The sequence below is a fragment of the Chrysemys picta genome, chromosome 9, assembly GCF_011386835.1.
Source record: "Chrysemys picta bellii isolate R12L10 chromosome 9, ASM1138683v2, whole genome shotgun sequence".
NCBI lineage: Eukaryota > Metazoa > Chordata > Testudines > Emydidae > Chrysemys > Chrysemys picta.
In genome coordinates this window covers 42,806,546-42,823,841 of record NC_088799.1, presented here as the reverse complement: position 1 = coordinate 42,823,841, position 17,296 = coordinate 42,806,546, and the positions used below count along the sequence as shown (strand labels likewise).

Below are 17,296 nucleotides of genomic sequence, written 5' to 3'. Positions count from 1 at the left end.
GACAACTCCCACCTGTTTATGCTCTCTGTATGTGTGTATATATATCTCCTCAATATATGTTCCATTCTATATGCATCCGAAGAAGTGGGCTGTAGTCCACGAAAGCTTATGCTCTAATAAATTTGTTAGTCTCTAAGGTGCCACAAGTACTCCTGTTCTTTTTGCGGATACAGTAACACGGCTGCTACTCTGAAACTTGTAGAGTGTGAGGCTACATTAACAACGTGCTAACCCTTGAGGACTCAGCTGTTCTAGTTCATCATTTAGCAGTAAGGGATTCTCTGGGAAATATCCCACCCTCTGACTTCACCACTTCAACCCAGTTTCCCAATCATTATTGCTGTGTACAGTATTAAATTGTTTGTTTAAAACTTATACTGTGTGTGTATATATATAGTCTTTTGTCTGGTGAAAAAAATTTCCCGAGAACCTAACTCCCCCTCTTTACATTAATTCTTATGGGGAAATTGGATTCACTTAACATCATTTCACTTAAAGTCGCATTTTTCAGGAACATAACTACAACGTTAAGTGAGGAGTTACTGTACATACAAAATAATGAGGTCCAAACTTTCTATTATCACTCAGGAAAGAGATCTTGGAGTTGTTGTGGATAGTTCTCTGAAAACATCTGCTCAATATGCAGCAGTAGTCAAAAAAGCTACCAGAATGGTAGGAACTGCTAGACTTGTGTTCCCACCTCAGTCTTCTGTTCTCCAGATTAAACACACTCATTTTTTTCAATCTTTCCTCATAGGTCATTTTTTCTAGATCTTTTATTGTTTTTGTTGTTCTCCTCTGGATATTTGAGTTTGTCCACATCCTTCCTGAAATGTGGCACCCAGAATTGGACACAATAGTCCAACTGAGGCTTTATCAAAATGGAATAGAGAGGAAGAATTACTTCTTCATGTCTTGCTTACAATACTTCTTCTAATACATCCCAGAATGATGTTTGCTTTTTTTGCAACAGTGTCTTACTGTTGACTCATGTTTAGCTTGTGATTCACTATGACCCCCAGATCCCTTTTCACAGTACTCCTTCATAGGCAGTCATTTCCCATTTTTATGTGTGCAACTGATTGTTCCTTCCTAAGTGGAGTACTTTGCATTTGTCCTTATTGAATTTCATCCTATTTATTTCAGATCATTTCTCCAGTTTGTCCCGATCATTTTGAATTTTAATCCTATCCTCCAAAGCACTTGCAACTTCCGCAAACTTTATAAGTGTACTCTCTATGCCATCATCTAAAACAATGGTGCCCAACCTTACTATACAGGAGGGCCACATAAACATAAGCACAAACTTCTGTGGACCAAACAGATTCTACCTATTTTAATAAGATTTAAAATATAAATCAATATAAGTGACTTTAAGTTCAGCTGTTTTGTATGTATTTAGACAGAAACAAGCTATGTACACTATTGTCTATTTACACACTGGTGTAAACTAAACTGATGTAAACCCAATGATAAATGCTAATGAACTGGCTGTTAGTATATTGTGTTGAAGTAGACTGCGGGCCTTATGAAATGCTCTGGTGGGCTGTGTATGGCCCACAGGTCGTAGGTTGGGTACCCCAATATAAATCATTTATGAGGATATTGAACAGGACTGATCCCTGTGGGACTGTATTCAATATGCCCTTCCAGCTTGACTGTGAACCATTGATAACTACTCTCTGGGAATGGTTTTCCAACCAGTTATGAACCCACCTATAGTAGTGCCAACTAGGCTATATTTCCCCAGTTTGGGGATGAGGAGGTCATGTGATACAGTATCAAAAGCCTTACTAAAGTCAAGATATACCACATTACCCCTATCCACAAGACTTGTTACCCTGTCAAAGGAAGCTATTAGGTTGGTTTGACATGATTTGTTCTTGACAAATCCATGCTGACTGTTACTTACCACCTTATTATCTTCTAGGTGGTTACAAGTTGATTGTTTGATAATTTGCTCCATTATCTTTCTGGGTACTGAAAGCTGACTGGTCTAATTCCCCAGGTTGTCCTTATTCCCTTTTTTATAGATTGGCACTATATTTGCTCTCTTCCAGTTCTCTGGAACCTCTCCCGTCTTCCATGAGTTTTTCAAAAATGGCTAATGGCTCATATCTCCTCAGTTAGCCCTTTGAGCATACTTGGTAAAAGAGTTATTGTGCACGTCTGCCATTTCCATATTTTCCATTATTGCCCCTCCAGATTGAATAATGGGCCTACCCTGTCTTTGGTCTTCCTCTTGCTTCTAATATATTTACTTGTTGTTACCCTTTGTGACTCTAGCTAGTTTAATCTCATTTTGCACCTCGGCCTTTCAAATTTTGTCCCCACATGTTTGTGTTGTTCTTTTAATATTCATCCTTTGTAATTTGACCTAGTGTTCACTTTTTATTAGACTCTTTTTTGAGTTTCAGATGATTGAAGATCTCCTGAATAAGCCACAATGGTCCCTTGCCATACTTTCTATCTTTCCTACACAGTGGGATAGTTTGCTTTCATGTCCTTAATAACGTCTCTTTGAAAAACTGCCAATTGCCTCAAAACTATTTTTTCCCCTTAGACTTACTTCCCATTGGATCTTACCTTCCAACTCTGAATTTTGTAAAGTTTACTCTCTTGAAATCCATTAGGTTTATTCTGCTGTTTTCTTTCCTACCATTCTTCAGAATCATGAACTCTATCATTTCATAACCACTTTCACCCAAGCTGCCTTCCACTTTCAAATTCTCATCAGTTCCTCCCAGCCTCTCCCCTACTTGCTTTCTCCACTTTCTAAAATAAAAAATGGTCTCCAATGCATTCCCAAAACTTCTTGGATCATCTGTGTCATGCTGTATTATTTTCCCAACAGATGTCTGGGAAGCTGCAGGCCCCCATCACCACTTCTTTGGATGATTTTGTTAGCTGTTTAAAAAAACCTCATCCATCCCTTCTTCCTGGTTAGGTGGTCTGTAGTAGGCCCATACCGTGACATCACCCTTGTTTTTTATACCTTTATCAGAGACTTTCAGCAACTCCGTCTACTATTTCCAACCTCAGTGCAAGTATATACATCTTTGATATACAAGGCAACACCCCTGCCCTTTTTTCCCTGCCTGCCCTTCTTCAGCAAGCTGCACTATAACAGAGTTGGCATCACAGAGATTTGGTGGGATAATACAACTGAATGGAATAGTTCTATATGACTATTCCAGTCATGTATATTATCCCACCATTTTCTCTGTGATGCCAACTACATCATAGTTGTGTTTATTCACTAGTATTTCTAGTTCTTGATACATACTCGTGTATTATTCTTTCCACCTTTTAACAATAAGTAGGTCCATGTATTTTGTGTCTGTAGGAGACTTACACTAGATTAGACCCCATCTTGAAAGATGTTGAGCTACCTCCAATGAGGTGCTCAGCATTGTCAATGCTAAGTGAAGTCAGTGCCAATAGGTTTTCAGCACCTTACAGGTTTAGGTGACTAGTTTGCTTTCTGTGTGTTTGTCTAAATCCTGGCCTCGAGTGGGATTTCCCCTTTGGTCCCCCACCCACAAACTGAATGGTCACCAAGAACTTGTTTGTGACTATTTTATCTTTGTAAAGTGCCAGGGCTGGATGCTGCCAAAGTATCTGAAGGAAAGAAAGAAAATCCCACAGATTCTTCAGCCAATCTAGCAGCAAATGGAGAAAACTTTCCCACAGACCAGCCTCCACACAGTACTTAAAAAAAAACAAACAAAAAAAAAAAAAACACACACACACATTTTTAACTACTACTTTTTTGACATCTTTATCCCACAGAGAGGTAACAGAAATTTTCAGTGCTGACCTCTGTGCTAAGCCAGACTCTGAACTGAGTCCGTGACAGACGTCAGCAATAAAAACCCAACCCTAGAACCACATTTGTGAACGTCATATATTATGGGCAAAAGATTTTTGCCCATGTTAGCAGCCTTTTCATGCATTAAACGGCACACAGATGGGTTGTGGTAGCAAATAAGGCAAATACTTGCACACAGCATTGCCTTTGCCCAGCTGCAGCATGCTGTAATTAAGGCCCTTCCCTGTCTAAGGCCAGATTCATAAAGAAGAGTTATTTTAGTATTTGAATGTAAATGAATAAATGGAATTTCTATCCATTAACCTTTGGAAGTAGAGAATAAGTGGTTCTAGGCACAATTAATTAATTTAATTGTTTCTAGGAAATCAGTGAGTCTGTGTATTTATAAAAAGCTGCAATTTATGCACACTGTGCAACTCAATATTTCAATGTATACTAGGGCATTTTGATCTTTCTGTATTTGGCTGGCTTCCCCCTCAGTCTTTCTGCAGGACCAGATCCTGCCTAGCCCTTTTGTGGGTGCCCAGGAGTTGTGGGGAGGCCTAAGGAATGCCCCCTGCTCCCTACACATCTACAGCCCCTCTCTCATTTACACAACTAAATCAATGGTGAGATTTTCCAAAGAGTTGGGCATGTTGGGTGTACACTGGATGTTGAGTTCTTTTGAAAATTCACCACAAGTGTCACAGGAGGAACTGTTGGGTGCCGAGCAACTTAAAAATCTGGCCTGCCAGACATAGTTGCAGTCTCTCTACCCCCTCACTTGTTTTCCTGAGGCACAAGTAGCCCTGAAGGGGTAGGTAGGAAGTGGGGCTATGGATTCATCCTGTCTTTTCTGCAACAGCCTATATCAAGTGCAGTAAGCTGCACCATGTGAAGGAGTGTAGCAGTGGATGGACTCCTCTGTGCACCACGGAGCTCATATTGGGTTCGGTCTCTTGGGGATCCCTCTTTCTTTGCTCCCTTTGGAGTTGTGGCATTGTGCTAAAACTCTCCCCTCCTGAGGCTCCACACTGCTGCAGTGCTTACTTTGAACAGTTATCCAGTGACTACCACCCTTCTCTCTGACTGCTGAAATGCACCCACCTCTTGAGGCAAATCCTGCCTATTTCAGTTTGCAGCATTTGGTATCACTAGGATTTTCTTCTTTGTCACTTTCCCCCTTGCACATGCACGATTATTGCTCTGTGAAATGCCTGCACTCTCCATTAGTGAGACAGTGCTGTATTCCCACTGCAAATAGAGGCTTCAAAACAAGTAAACCCCAGTAATTCAGAGAGATGGGGGCTTTTAGCTAGTTAGAAGGAGATTGCCTAGAGTTTGTTAGATGTTTGGCTGCATGTGTATGTTCTCCCTCTATGCTGCCCATAGCATGGCACCATAGTGTAGACATGGCCTAACTCGAGACAATATAGAATTTGACCCCAGCTATACAGCTATGCAGCGTCAGTGCATAAATCCACTGGGCTAGCTGGCCTATGTTTAGAAGATACTGCAACACATTAGAATGCATTCAAAGGTGCCATTTATATTTAAAAGTTCAGAGATGTTTCTTGAAATAATGCCCTTCTGACCGCCCAAAACATAGTCATATGAGAATCTCAACACTTTCCATAAGAATTCACTCAGTGATGACTCAGTGATGCTTCTGTTTGAGTCTGGCAGAGGTACGTCTGTTGCTTTCATTAGCATACAATCTGTAAACCAGATTTTTGCCTTGTTTGCTATGAGACTAAAAAAAGACACCTCTTTCCCACGTATTTTCTTCTAAATATTGCATCTGGAAAAAGTGAGAAACTTGTTCAAATATTTCCAATTATTTGGACAGGAACATTAGAGTGATGAAGTCCATTCTAATTATTTCATCCAGTACAGAAGTGATGATATAATTGCAAATGACAAAACAGTTATAAATGTACAGTCAGATCTCTCAGTAAATTACTACTGTGTGCAGAAAACATATGGTTGCCATAACTGAGTAGTTAGCTTTTTTAAGGTGGCCATCATCTTGTGCTTGTTCAACGGGTTATGGTGAAAAGAGCTTGGAGGGCTCCATACAGGCACCAGGGGAAAAGCAACCACAACATTAAGGAGACAATCTCAGTTAATTGGGGCTAATTGACAACTGTGATGAGTCTCAGGGAGGTCAAGTACCAACTGGGCCTGAAGACAATATTCTCTCACTCCTAGAATTGCTGTCTCCTAGTCAGGGTTGAGTTGGATCCTTAGGACAGCTACAGGGAAAACATACATTTGTTACTACAGTAATTCAAAAATCCTTGGGGGAGGGGGTCACCACCTTGTTCCTCTTTCTGGATGTGCTGTCTCTCCATCTCAGTACTAGTTCCACGAGCACTGGAGTAGCCCTTCTTCCTCGTTCCATTAAGTTACATGATCTTTTACAGAACCCACCTGCCTTACAACATCCACTTCTTCAAATCCATTCATTCAGTGGCTCCATTGCCTGGGTAAAAGAGCAGATAGAAAAGGGAGCTGCTCCTAAGCCAGATGGAGTCAAGCCCATTCAAATAATACAGCTCTTCAAATGGCTCTTGAGCTTGCAGTCACCACATGGTGAAAGAAAGCTACTCAGTAGCTGGAGTTCTCTGAATAGATTAAGTTATGTCTCATGAGTAGGACCCTACCAATTTCATGGACAAGAAAAACGTGTCACGAATCGTGAAATAAGCCCTTCCCCGTGAAATCTGATCTCCCCCTTGCTGCTGGGAGCACCCCAGCCAGGGGGCTCCTAGTTGTAAGTCCCAGGTGGACTGGGGAGAGAGAGGACTTATCCTTCCCCTGCATGGCCACTATCACTCTCAGACCCACCTCAAAGTGCCTCCCGTTGCTACAGGAAGCTCCAGCACCGGAGTTTCCTGCAGCTGGAAGTGACTTGTGGAGGTGGGTCCAATATCTCCCTGCTGGGTGCGCCCCAGCCAGGGGGCTCCTAGCTGTGAGTCCTTGTTGGAATGGGCTGGGGAGGGACAGGACTCGCCCTTCCCTTGCATGGCAGCTGGGAGGAAGTGGGGGGGAAGTTAGACCCATTTTGGGGTACCTTTTGGATTGGGACTCCCATGGTTACAACTCCGTGAAATTTCAGATGTAAACATCTGAAAACGTGAAACTGATCAATTTTAAAACCCTCTGGCCATGAAACTGATAAAAATGGACTGTGAATTTGGTAGGGCCCTACTCATGAGCCACAGAACCATTAAGACACAAGCATCAACCAGAGATAGAGTCACAACCCTGGTTATAAGAAGTACCCAATCACCTATGTTCAGTTTTCTCTGCCTCACTGAAGTTTGTTTAAATGCTCTTGAAAAAAGTCATTGGTCATTTGGTTTTGTTTCCAGTTGCAAACAAAATAATCTTCTTTGCCCCACACAGGAAATATTTAGTTCACTTCTGGGTTCTTGAAAGGTCTTTCATGTTCTCAACATCTGCAACTCAGATCATCTGCCAAAATATTTTTTAAATTCTTTCCAGATACTACTGTCATCTCAATACAACATTTCCACAGACAGATCATCTCTCAACATTGTGGCTGTACTGTCTGAGTTTCTGCATGGATTTCCCTCAAGGAAGGCAGGCTCTGAGGACAACACTGGTAGCCCTGATTTCCAAAAGATTCATGAACAATCTATTTCCAGATGCTGTGGATTAGGAAGTGATCCAGACAAGCACCCTAATCAGCACTGGAACCATTTCCTCCTATTGCAAGAGACAGGAATGGTTGAGTAAATTGTACACCTTTGAGAATTATGACTGCAAGAAACCAACACATCAGAGAATCTCTGACTGTAGGGAAGACAAGCGAGATCTGAGACTGAATTAATTGTATGAAAAGTGACTCCTGTGCAAAAAGCCATTGGCCCAATGATTGAAAGAAAAAAAACCCTGACTGTTCCCATGGGTTGAATGCTTCCCACAAGCACTGATTTTTGGAGCTGTCCTAGGACCATTCCTAAATGAACACAAAAGTCCTGCTGGAATCCAGAATTGCTTCTATCAATAACTAAGTTCAACTGGAATCTGAAACTGAATTCTTCTGTCAGCCCCAATTCTGTTTTACTGAACATGGATCTGTGCAGGCAGCAAGCTTGGTTGGCCAGTGCAAGCGATCGGAAGAGTGTATGGCTCTTCCTCCTCTTCATTCCCGCCCTATCCCCTTTTGAGCAGCTAGCACCTCCAACCAAGCGTCACCCAACTCTGCTAACAAAGAGCTACGTAAATACTTACAAGAGGCTAAATTCTACTCTGATACCAGTGTAAATCCATTGCCTTCTGTGCAACTGCCCAGAAATTGGCCCAGTAGGGTTTTGTTTTGATTAACAGAACCAGTTTCAGACTATCCATCCAGTAAAAATCCCTACCAAGGAACGGAGAGACACTGTGGCACCAGGGGGAATTCTAGGGCTTTATTTTATTTTGCGTCTCAGAAAAATTGTGCCCTGCAACAGAATTCATTTGTGCTAGAGCAGTGATCCCCAAACTGTGGGGTGCGCCCCTTAGGTGGGTGCAGAGGAACGTTCGGCAGGGCTTGGGTCAGCCCCCACAGGGGGCAGGGAGGGAGCAACACCCAGCTCCGCTCCCAGCTCCACTCAGCCCTCATTCCCTCTCCGCTTCCAGGCCAGTTCTGCCTCTAGCCCCAAGTCCTGCCCCATTCACAGTTCTGCCCCCAGCTTCACCTTTAGCCCAAGCTCCTCTGCTGAGCCAACTGTGCAGTAATGTGTGTGTGGGGGGGGGGGGGGCGGGGGGAAGGGCACGGCATGACAGGAAAAGTTTGAGCATCACTGTGCTAGATTAATTTAATTAGCCAGTGATGTGATTATCAAAAAGAAACTAAACCATTATCATCTTCTACTGGCATTCTTCTATTTTCCACAGACAAACAAGTCTCTCTCCACTTGCATTTTCTCTTACCCAGTGCTCTCTCCTGGAGATAGGATGACAGACATCTAGCAAGCTTGGCTTTGATCTATGGGTGATCACAAAGCTCGGTGAAGTTGTTGGGCACGCTGTCTGCCTTCCATTCAGGCTAAATGAGTGTACAATTAAATGTCCTTTTGGTTAGTGATAGCTGGAAGCCACCACCAAAGGACTTGACTGAACACAAACGCAGGGTCTGGGGTCTGATTGTTATTGCTGCTGTGTGTGCATGTTTGAGTCAGAAACAGCCAGAAGAGTGAAAAGCCCAGGAGACAGCAAGAGAAGCCCTTGTAACAAGAACCTGAGAGAAAGCTAAGAGAGACAGCATAAGAAGGCAGCCCATCTGGGATGCCCTCCTGCAGCAGGCCATGGAACTACACGTGCATCTGACTCAGTTTCTCCTCAGTCCAACCATAAAAAAGAACAAAGTCTCTCCTAGTGTCCACTCAAAACATCACTTCTGGGTATAATTTATTCATGTACATATAGAATAGTCCATAGAACCCTCATAATAAAGCTGTTCTCCCAATTGCCACAGTAAAACAGAGAAATGTCCAGCAATTTTTCAAGCTCCTCACCCATGAGCCCATCAGCACTCGCTCTCAGTTCTTTCCTGCTCTTGTCTCAGAACCTCACTCTCCAGACCATCCAACTGCCGGGGACCAGTCCCATCACTCTTCCTCCCAAAACCAGTCCAATGACTCAGCCCTCTTCAGCTTTCAGCACTAGCTCTCTGGCTCAGGAAGGTCAGCAGACTAACTTCTCCACCGGCTCCTAGCTCTCAGCCCTTTTAAGCTCCCAGCACTGACTTTCTACCTCAGAGCAGTTAGCAAACAGCCTCTCCACTAGCCTCCTAGCCAATTCCTCTCTCTTTCCATGATAGGGTGACCAGATGTTCCGATTTTATTGGGACAGTCCTGATTTTGGGATCTTTTTCTTATATAGGCTCCTATTACCCCCCACCCTCTATCCCAATTTTTCACATTTGCTGTCTGGTCACTCTGTTCCATAGAGAGCATGCAGAGCCTTCTACTCTCTGAAGACTCAGTCTCCTCTAGGTAGCTCTTACCTGCTCTTGTCCTTTGTTCCATTCATCTGTGTCCTTAGGTTCCCCCACACTCACCAGATCTCTCTCATTTATATGGCTCAGGTGCTCTCTCTTAAAACCCAATTGGAGTGAGCTGATAAGTCAGAGGTGCAGTGGTCCTGCTCTTAAAGGGCCAGTGTCACACTCAGAGAGAGCTTTTTGGCCAGAGGTCTGATTGGAGAGAGGCTTGGAACTGTGAGCAAACAAACTACCTCCTGTTTATTCATTCTTTGTATATAAACAGGATTGCATCAAAGATATGCCTGATGCCATCATCATTTTCTCCTTCTACTGGAAACAACCCCCAAGAGGTAACATTCAAACTCCTCCCCTACCCCCGACTCTCAGTTCATTTCTTATCCTTATGCTTGGAACAGTATCCCCCTCTTCTCAAGCAAGAAGTGACCCCTGCTCTTCCTTCAAATCCCTCCTTTTAAAGCTGCTTCTTTCATTTAACCTCTCAGTACTGATCCTCTCTCCAATAAGGTTTGCTCCCACTTTTGAGCCTGCTTCTTTATCATTTGAATTGAACCACTTAGACTGTAATCTCACATGAGGCCAGATTCCCAGTTGTTGTAAATCAGCATCTCTCTACTGAAGTCACTGAACCCAGTTGTACACTAGACATATATTGGTATAACAACATCGCTCAAGGGTGTGAAAAATCCACAGCCGAGTGATGTAGTTATAACCGACCTAACCCCCTGTGTAGCCAGCACTATGTTGCTGGGAGAGCTTCTCCCGTCAACAGAGCTACTCCCTTGGGTAGGTGGATTAACTACACCGATAGGAGCAGCTCTCCCATCAGCATAGTAGTGTCTTCACTAAAGCACTGCAGCTGCACAGCAGTATGTGAAGACAAGCCCTCAGGAGCCAGCTCTTTGTCTTACAAGTGTGTGAAGTGCTATGCATGTTTATGGTGCTCTACAACAAGATGAAAAGAAACCATTTCCTGGTATTTGGTGTTCACTAGCAATAAGCTTTTGCAAGTTGATGAATACCATTAGTTGTTGCTACAGATAGTTAACACACATTTACCTTCTGGCATTCATCAATAACTCAAAGTTGGATAGTGGTGACATTCATCAAGGAGTTTTAAATTCCTTTTCTGTACATCCATTTCCCAGAGAAACAGAAATCAACTAAATACATCAATATCTGCCTAAAGCAAGTTGCTGATTTATCCTGGCTTTGTATGATTAGTGTGTTGAAAGATTATCCCACCAAAAAACAGTTTCCCTTTTCCCCTAGATCAACAAAGAAACTTATGCAAGCTTTTCTACAAAAGACCCAGTCATACTAATATTGAATCAACCTATTTTTAATTAAAAAATCTGTTATGAATACACACTAGTAAGACAAAGATAGTATGAAAAACTGTTTCTTGTTTGAATAGTTTAGATGATAATTCTGCAGCAGGAAACTGTTGCATTAATCATTGAAGAACAGCTCACATACAGATCAAAAGTATTTGACGTCATCCTCTGACTCCTGATATAGACACAACTAGGCAACAGCACCAATAGCATACAATGAGCTGGCAAGCTCATAACCATTTGGAGAAGTTCAGAGGTGCACATTAAACTGGGATATTTTTCAGAACACAATACCTTGGCTTGGAGACATTCTGGATGTTGTAGATAAAAGCTTGTTTTCTGATATTTTAATAGGTAAATAAGCAAATGAAAAAAAATTCTAGATCTCAGAATGAGATTCTGGATGTAATTTTTTAAAAAAATTTTGTATTGAAATAGTTTACAGTAGGACACAACTTTTTATTTACAATAATCAGCATAGCTCCATTCGCTTCTATACCAGTAGGATCCACCTGAGGATCTGGCCCTATGTTTTTCCGCCCGCGTATGTTATATAGTATTAGAATTATTTGACTTTTTTTATACTGCTGAGATGTTTGCAGCTGGTTTGCGCTGACTAGTCAAATGAACATTTATGCAATCATGTTAATAGATTCATAGATTATAAGGCGAGATAGGACAATAGTGATCATCTGGTCTGACCCTCTGTAGAATACAGGTCATGGAACTTCCCTGACTTAATCCCTGTTTGAATTAGAGCAGATCCTTTAGAAAAACATCCAATCTTGATTAAAAAATTGTTGGTGATGGAGAATCCACCACAACCCTAGGTAAATTGTTTCAATGGTAAATTACCATCATTGTTAAAAATTTGCACCTTATTTCTAGGCTAAACCTGTTCAGCTTCAACTTCCAGCCACTGGATCTTGTTATGCCTTTGTCTTCTAGTTTGAAGTGCCCTCTTTCATCAATTTCCGCCCCCCACCTCCCATGTAGATTGTTATAGGTTGTTATCAAAGGATGCATTTCAGAATCTAGTTATCTAAACTACATGGGCAGATCTATTCTCCTTTACACCAATGTTTTTCCAGAGTAACTATTAACTAAATAGGTTTTATTGTTGTCTAAAAGAGCAAATTAATGCTGTCATTTACACCCCAGTTAAGGACATGGACAGCTTTTAAAGATGGAATAAAATAATTCTGAAGTGACGGGTTAGTGTCATCCACTGCTGCACAGAAACAGATGGGTGCTGAATACAAATTGAGTTGAAATTATTTTCTATCTAATATTTTATTACCATATTGCACCGGATAGTGAGGACAAAGGTCCAGATCCCCAGCTGGTATAAATCAGCATTGTTCCATTGTGAGTTACAGAACTGTACTGATTTACACTAACTGAGGATTTGGCCCAGCGTTTTGAAGGGTTGGTTTCAGCACTATTTTGAATTGTAAACGTGTTAGTAATTCTCCAACAGCTGGAAAAACTGCACCGCCAGCCAGAGCAGAGTTCCCACTGTTTAAGAGCCACAGCAGACTGATTAGACTTTGATTCTGTCTTAAACAAACTTTGGCTCTCTAATATACACAAGAGAGGTCTCACACTCAGCAAATGCTCCTCAGCGTCTGACACTGATTCACACAGATACACACACATGTAGTTTTCATGTAACAGCCAGCCACACCAATGTTAAAGTAGCTTCAGACGCCTTATTCACATAGCCAGCCTTTCACCACACCCACACCCCACAGAAACTTAAACATTCATAGTAAGAGTTAATTTGTACTTGGTTTTGAAAACAGCAGCATACTACTTGGCTATTTCTCCAAAACCCAAACAAGCAACTTTTCATGTATCAGAAACAGCAGTGAACTTTCTAGCCACAGTATTGTGCTTCTATAGAGCAAGCATTTAGGGGGAATATAACTGTAAACAGATATACACAGATATAAAACAGAATCCGTGACAAAGCACAATATACAATCCCATAACCCAATCTTGCTTCAAAAAGGATGTCAGTCAGCTTAAAGCCATGCTGCTATCATTTCTTTGTGAAGTAAGAAACACACCCATTCATAGCTGAGTATTCAGAGTTTCAGCACCACAACTGATGGAGAGTGCTTTGACACGGATTTAGCCAAACTCCTTCCCTCCAGACATACTAAACCCTCATTCTCATACTGCAGCTCATTTTCATTAAACTCCTATGACAAGGGATACTCACATTGTTTTCTGTCAGACAGTCTGCGGATCTCCTAAGGTTCTGCTGTTTCTCTCACTCTCAGCAGCTAGCAAAGATGGCTTTCCAGCTCTGCTTCTGATGCAACCAGTCTCTTAGTATTGTAGGCACTGTTACTGAGATAGGAGTGGTAGGCATAAGCTACTGAGCATGCCTGCACCTCACATCACACACTAGGAAGTAGAGGAAAGCCACAGATGCACACCCTCTGTAATTCTAGGCAGAATAAAGTCCTAGAGTGACTAATATAAATGGAACTTCCCCCCCAGCTGTCTGCATCCTGACTCCTCTAGATTTAATAATAGGACATTTATTCTCAGCTGTGTAGTGCATGGAAATTAAGCATATTTCCATCTTTGAATTTAAAGAATCCTTTGTATCTTTTCCCCTTAAACAATGGAAGCATTACTGTTCTATGTCTGTAGTTAAATTATGAGTGTAAAGATCCAACTGACAGATGAACACTGTTGGATTAAGAGAGGGAGAGCATGAATAAATATCAGCTAGGCCAGGAAAAAAATTTCCCCAATACAGTATTGCATTTGCTTCTGGACCATCCTGGCCCTGACTGGAGACAGGATGCCAGACTAGATGGACCAATTTTTTTTTCTGATCGGGTGCAGCAATGAAGCCAGATTGCAGAGGACTCTCAGCACTTGCCAAAGTACAAGGAAGAATATCTACTTACCTCCACATGTGTGCAATTTCTTATGCCTTCCTCTTGTTGCTCTTCCTACTGTGAGGAGTCCCAAGTCCTTCTTGAATCCCATGTGTTTTCCTCTTTGTCAGTGCTTCTCTCTTTGGTTGTCCTCCTGACCATGCAAGTGAAGCCCATTCTGGAAGAGAAAGCATAACAAAACATTTAAATCCCGGTCACTCTGTAATCCGATAAAGGGATGAAATGGTGCAGAGAGATCATTTAACCAATGTAAATCCAGCACTGTCTCCCCATGACATGAATTTTTGTTTTAGTTGGTGTGTTATCCAACATTCCATGTAGCCAAATAGAGTCTTTCCACTCACTCTAGTGGGCGCTGGCTCAGAACAGATCTATGCCTGGATAAGGGAAAATTTTAAACAGCACAAACATGGGGATATTTGAGAATCTAGACCTCTGAGATGGATGGGCTGGTAGTATGGAGAAGCATCTGGTCGGTCTGGTGGCAGTGGCGAATTCCGAAGAAAGTGTTTCAGATGCAGGACTTCACCAAGGCTCATTTTCATGTCAAGTTAGTGAGCAGAGGTAGAGGTCTTCACCCATCCATCTACCCACATATCCCGCTAAACCCTGCCAGTTTGTAACCCCACACTGTTTCCAGGTGAGTGGAGCAATATGTGCCCCATAATAGTTAGCTAAAGAAATAGATTGGGGAGCATATAACACACCAGAACCCAATCCAAGGGAAACAGAGTGCTATGAAAAAGCCCAGCTTTGGGGTCATCTGATATTTGCTTAGATCCTAAGTGCCAAATCCTGCTCTCATGTGTATCGCTTTCATAGCAGTGCTTTGTACATGGAATCTACAAGGAAGCTGAGGGGGTGAAATCCTCCTAGCCCAAATGTTACACATGTATGGCAGCCAGGGGATCCATATAGCAATGGACCCAACAGCCACAGCCTTTTTCCCCATGCATCAGTATTTAAATCCCTGCTGGCCACTGACTTGAAGACCAGGATATAGAGAGAATGAAGAGCAATTCAGAAAAAAAGCAAGTGAACCTTTTCCAAATCTAAAAGCTTCAAGCAGGCTCAGGTTTGCATTGGAGCTTGGACGTAGGTCCAGAATGGTTCATGTTTTATCCCAAACAATTAACCCATTTCTAATATTACATATTACAAAGAATGTTCCTTAAAAAGAGAAAACAACCACCCATAAGTGTCGCAAGGTAAAATGATCACAGCAGCAGCATGTGGGTATTAAGTCCAGCGGTGACTGTATCAGGTAATTGCTAAGTCACTTGCTTGCCCTTCAGCTTCATTTCATTGCAAATAAACACTACTTTAAACCTATATTAAGGACAATTGAACAGATCTGCTAAGGTGTGCAGTGCAATATTTAGTGCCATTATCCTGGCAAAGCTATTACACTGATTGCTTCATCAAAGACATTGGCATATAGACATTGAGAACTCAGTTCTGCTCTCAGATGCACGGTGCAGCTCAGATGAAGGGTGATGAATGATCAGATTTCAGTTACCTGATCATCCTTGTTTCATGAACTACAAGCAGCTACCCCATCAAAACATCTCCAGGTTTCAAGTATCTTCAGCCACTAAAAGAAATAAGTTCTCGCTGTCCAGTGAGAAGCACCGCCTATTGTAACAGCATTCTCAAACCAGACATAGTTCTCTGTTGCTGAAGAAAATCCACAGAGAAGTGGGTAATTTTTTTGTTAGCTTTTAAAACATAAATTGTGTCAAATACACTGAAAGGATTGGAGCTCTGTGTTCCAAAGGTGGAAGAGCTTGGTGTAGCTCGAAAGCTTCCCTCTTTCTCACTAATAGAAGTTGGTCCAATAAAAGATATTACCTCCCTCCCTGCCATCTTTCCAAAGGTGGGGTGTTCCTGGCTACTCTGGGCCAGGCTACTAGACGCAGGGCCAGCTCCAGCTGTTTTGCCCCCCAAGCGGCGAAGAAAGAAAGAAAGAAAAACCTGATTGAGCTGCTGCCGAAGTGCCACCGAAGAAGAAGGGGAGTGAAGGACCCGCCGCCAAATTGCTGCCGAAGACCCAGACGTGCCGCCCCAACAACGGACGGAGTGCTGCCCCTTTCTATTGGCCGCCCGAGGCACCTGCTTCCTTTGCTGGTGCCTGGAGCCGGCCCTGACCAGAGGCTTTTGTCTTTCTAGGAAGAGATGCAGAGACACCCTGTGGTGGCTGAAAGAATATGAGAAGAGTAGGTCAAATAGCTTATTTGATTATTTTTTGCCATGTTTCGAATAAAATCTTGTATTAGATTAGAGAGGAAGGATGATCGTGTGGTTAAGGGGGAGTTCCTGTGATGCTGGGAAAGTCATTTCATCGCCCTGTCTCTCAGTGGGATGAGGATACTTTCCTGCCTCTTACCCTTTGACTTGCTATTTTGGACCAGTGCGCACTTTCACTACATATACATGCAACTCCTAGCACAGTGGGGCTCCTACCTTGTTGAGGGCCTCTGAGTCCTACTGAAAATACATGAGGAAAGGCAGATGGGCTGTGTCTGTAGGATAGTCTTCTGTCTTGCGATCCTGACAGTCTTCCCAAGCTGGGGTAAAATCATACTTATGTAACAACAGTGGTAAAGCTGGTCTGTGAATGTTTTTAAACTCATAAATAAATATTTCTTTCCTGGGCTGAGGCCACATGTGCAAATGTGGCAGTGTCAAGGCCACTTGCTAATGGACATATTAGCAGCACACAGGCTACACAAGTAGAAACAAAGGTATCAGTCTAATAAAATAAAAACTCATCTCGGCGTGTAACACACACTCATGTCTTGTAGTGCTAGTATAGAGCCATTTACTCAGGCATTTTGCTCCAGGATAGCTAGAGATGGAAGAGAGTTATCGATTTGGTCCATGTCACTTTGCCTTAGGCAATATTATATATCCGTTCAGAACTGGATGTCCTTAATTCCCCCTAAACTAATACCTGGATAGCACTCCTTAACCACCACAGCAGCTATATCAGGAATTATGAAGAAAGCCTTCAGATGGAATCACTAAGTATCAAAGGTGACATAATGATCACACAGCATTCGAAGGCTCTGAAGGTACTATGCCTTTCTTGCTATTACTTAGAGTGAATACAGAATTATAGCATTTAATTACTTGGAAATGCTGTTCTATGTCTACCTCCCCAAAAATCTGTAGCTGTTCTGCCTGGAGACCATTAGTCTCCTCCTAG

At 42.3% G+C, this 17,296-nt stretch overlaps 1 protein-coding gene across 3 annotated transcripts in view; it reads right to left on the bottom strand.

The window, feature by feature from the left end:
- LOC101939765 (vesicle-associated membrane protein 2-like) overlaps positions 1-17,296 on the bottom strand; it is a 98,296-nt gene that overhangs the window by 79,919 nt on the left and 1,081 nt on the right. Inside the window, exons 2-4 of one of the 3 annotated variants that reach the window (XM_065558085.1) lie at positions 16,552-16,655; positions 14,098-14,245; positions 13,395-13,525 (exon numbers count right to left, since the gene is read on the bottom strand). In XM_065558085.1, coding sequence (XP_065414157.1) covers positions 13,395-13,396 — 2 coding nt within the window. In that variant the 5' untranslated portion in view covers positions 13,397-13,525; positions 14,098-14,245; positions 16,552-16,655. Of the gene's footprint in view, positions 1-13,394; positions 13,526-14,097; positions 14,246-16,062; positions 16,236-16,551; positions 16,656-17,296 lie in introns of those variants that run through there. The other 2 variants (XM_065558086.1, XM_042853565.2) reach the window with 2 other exon arrangements.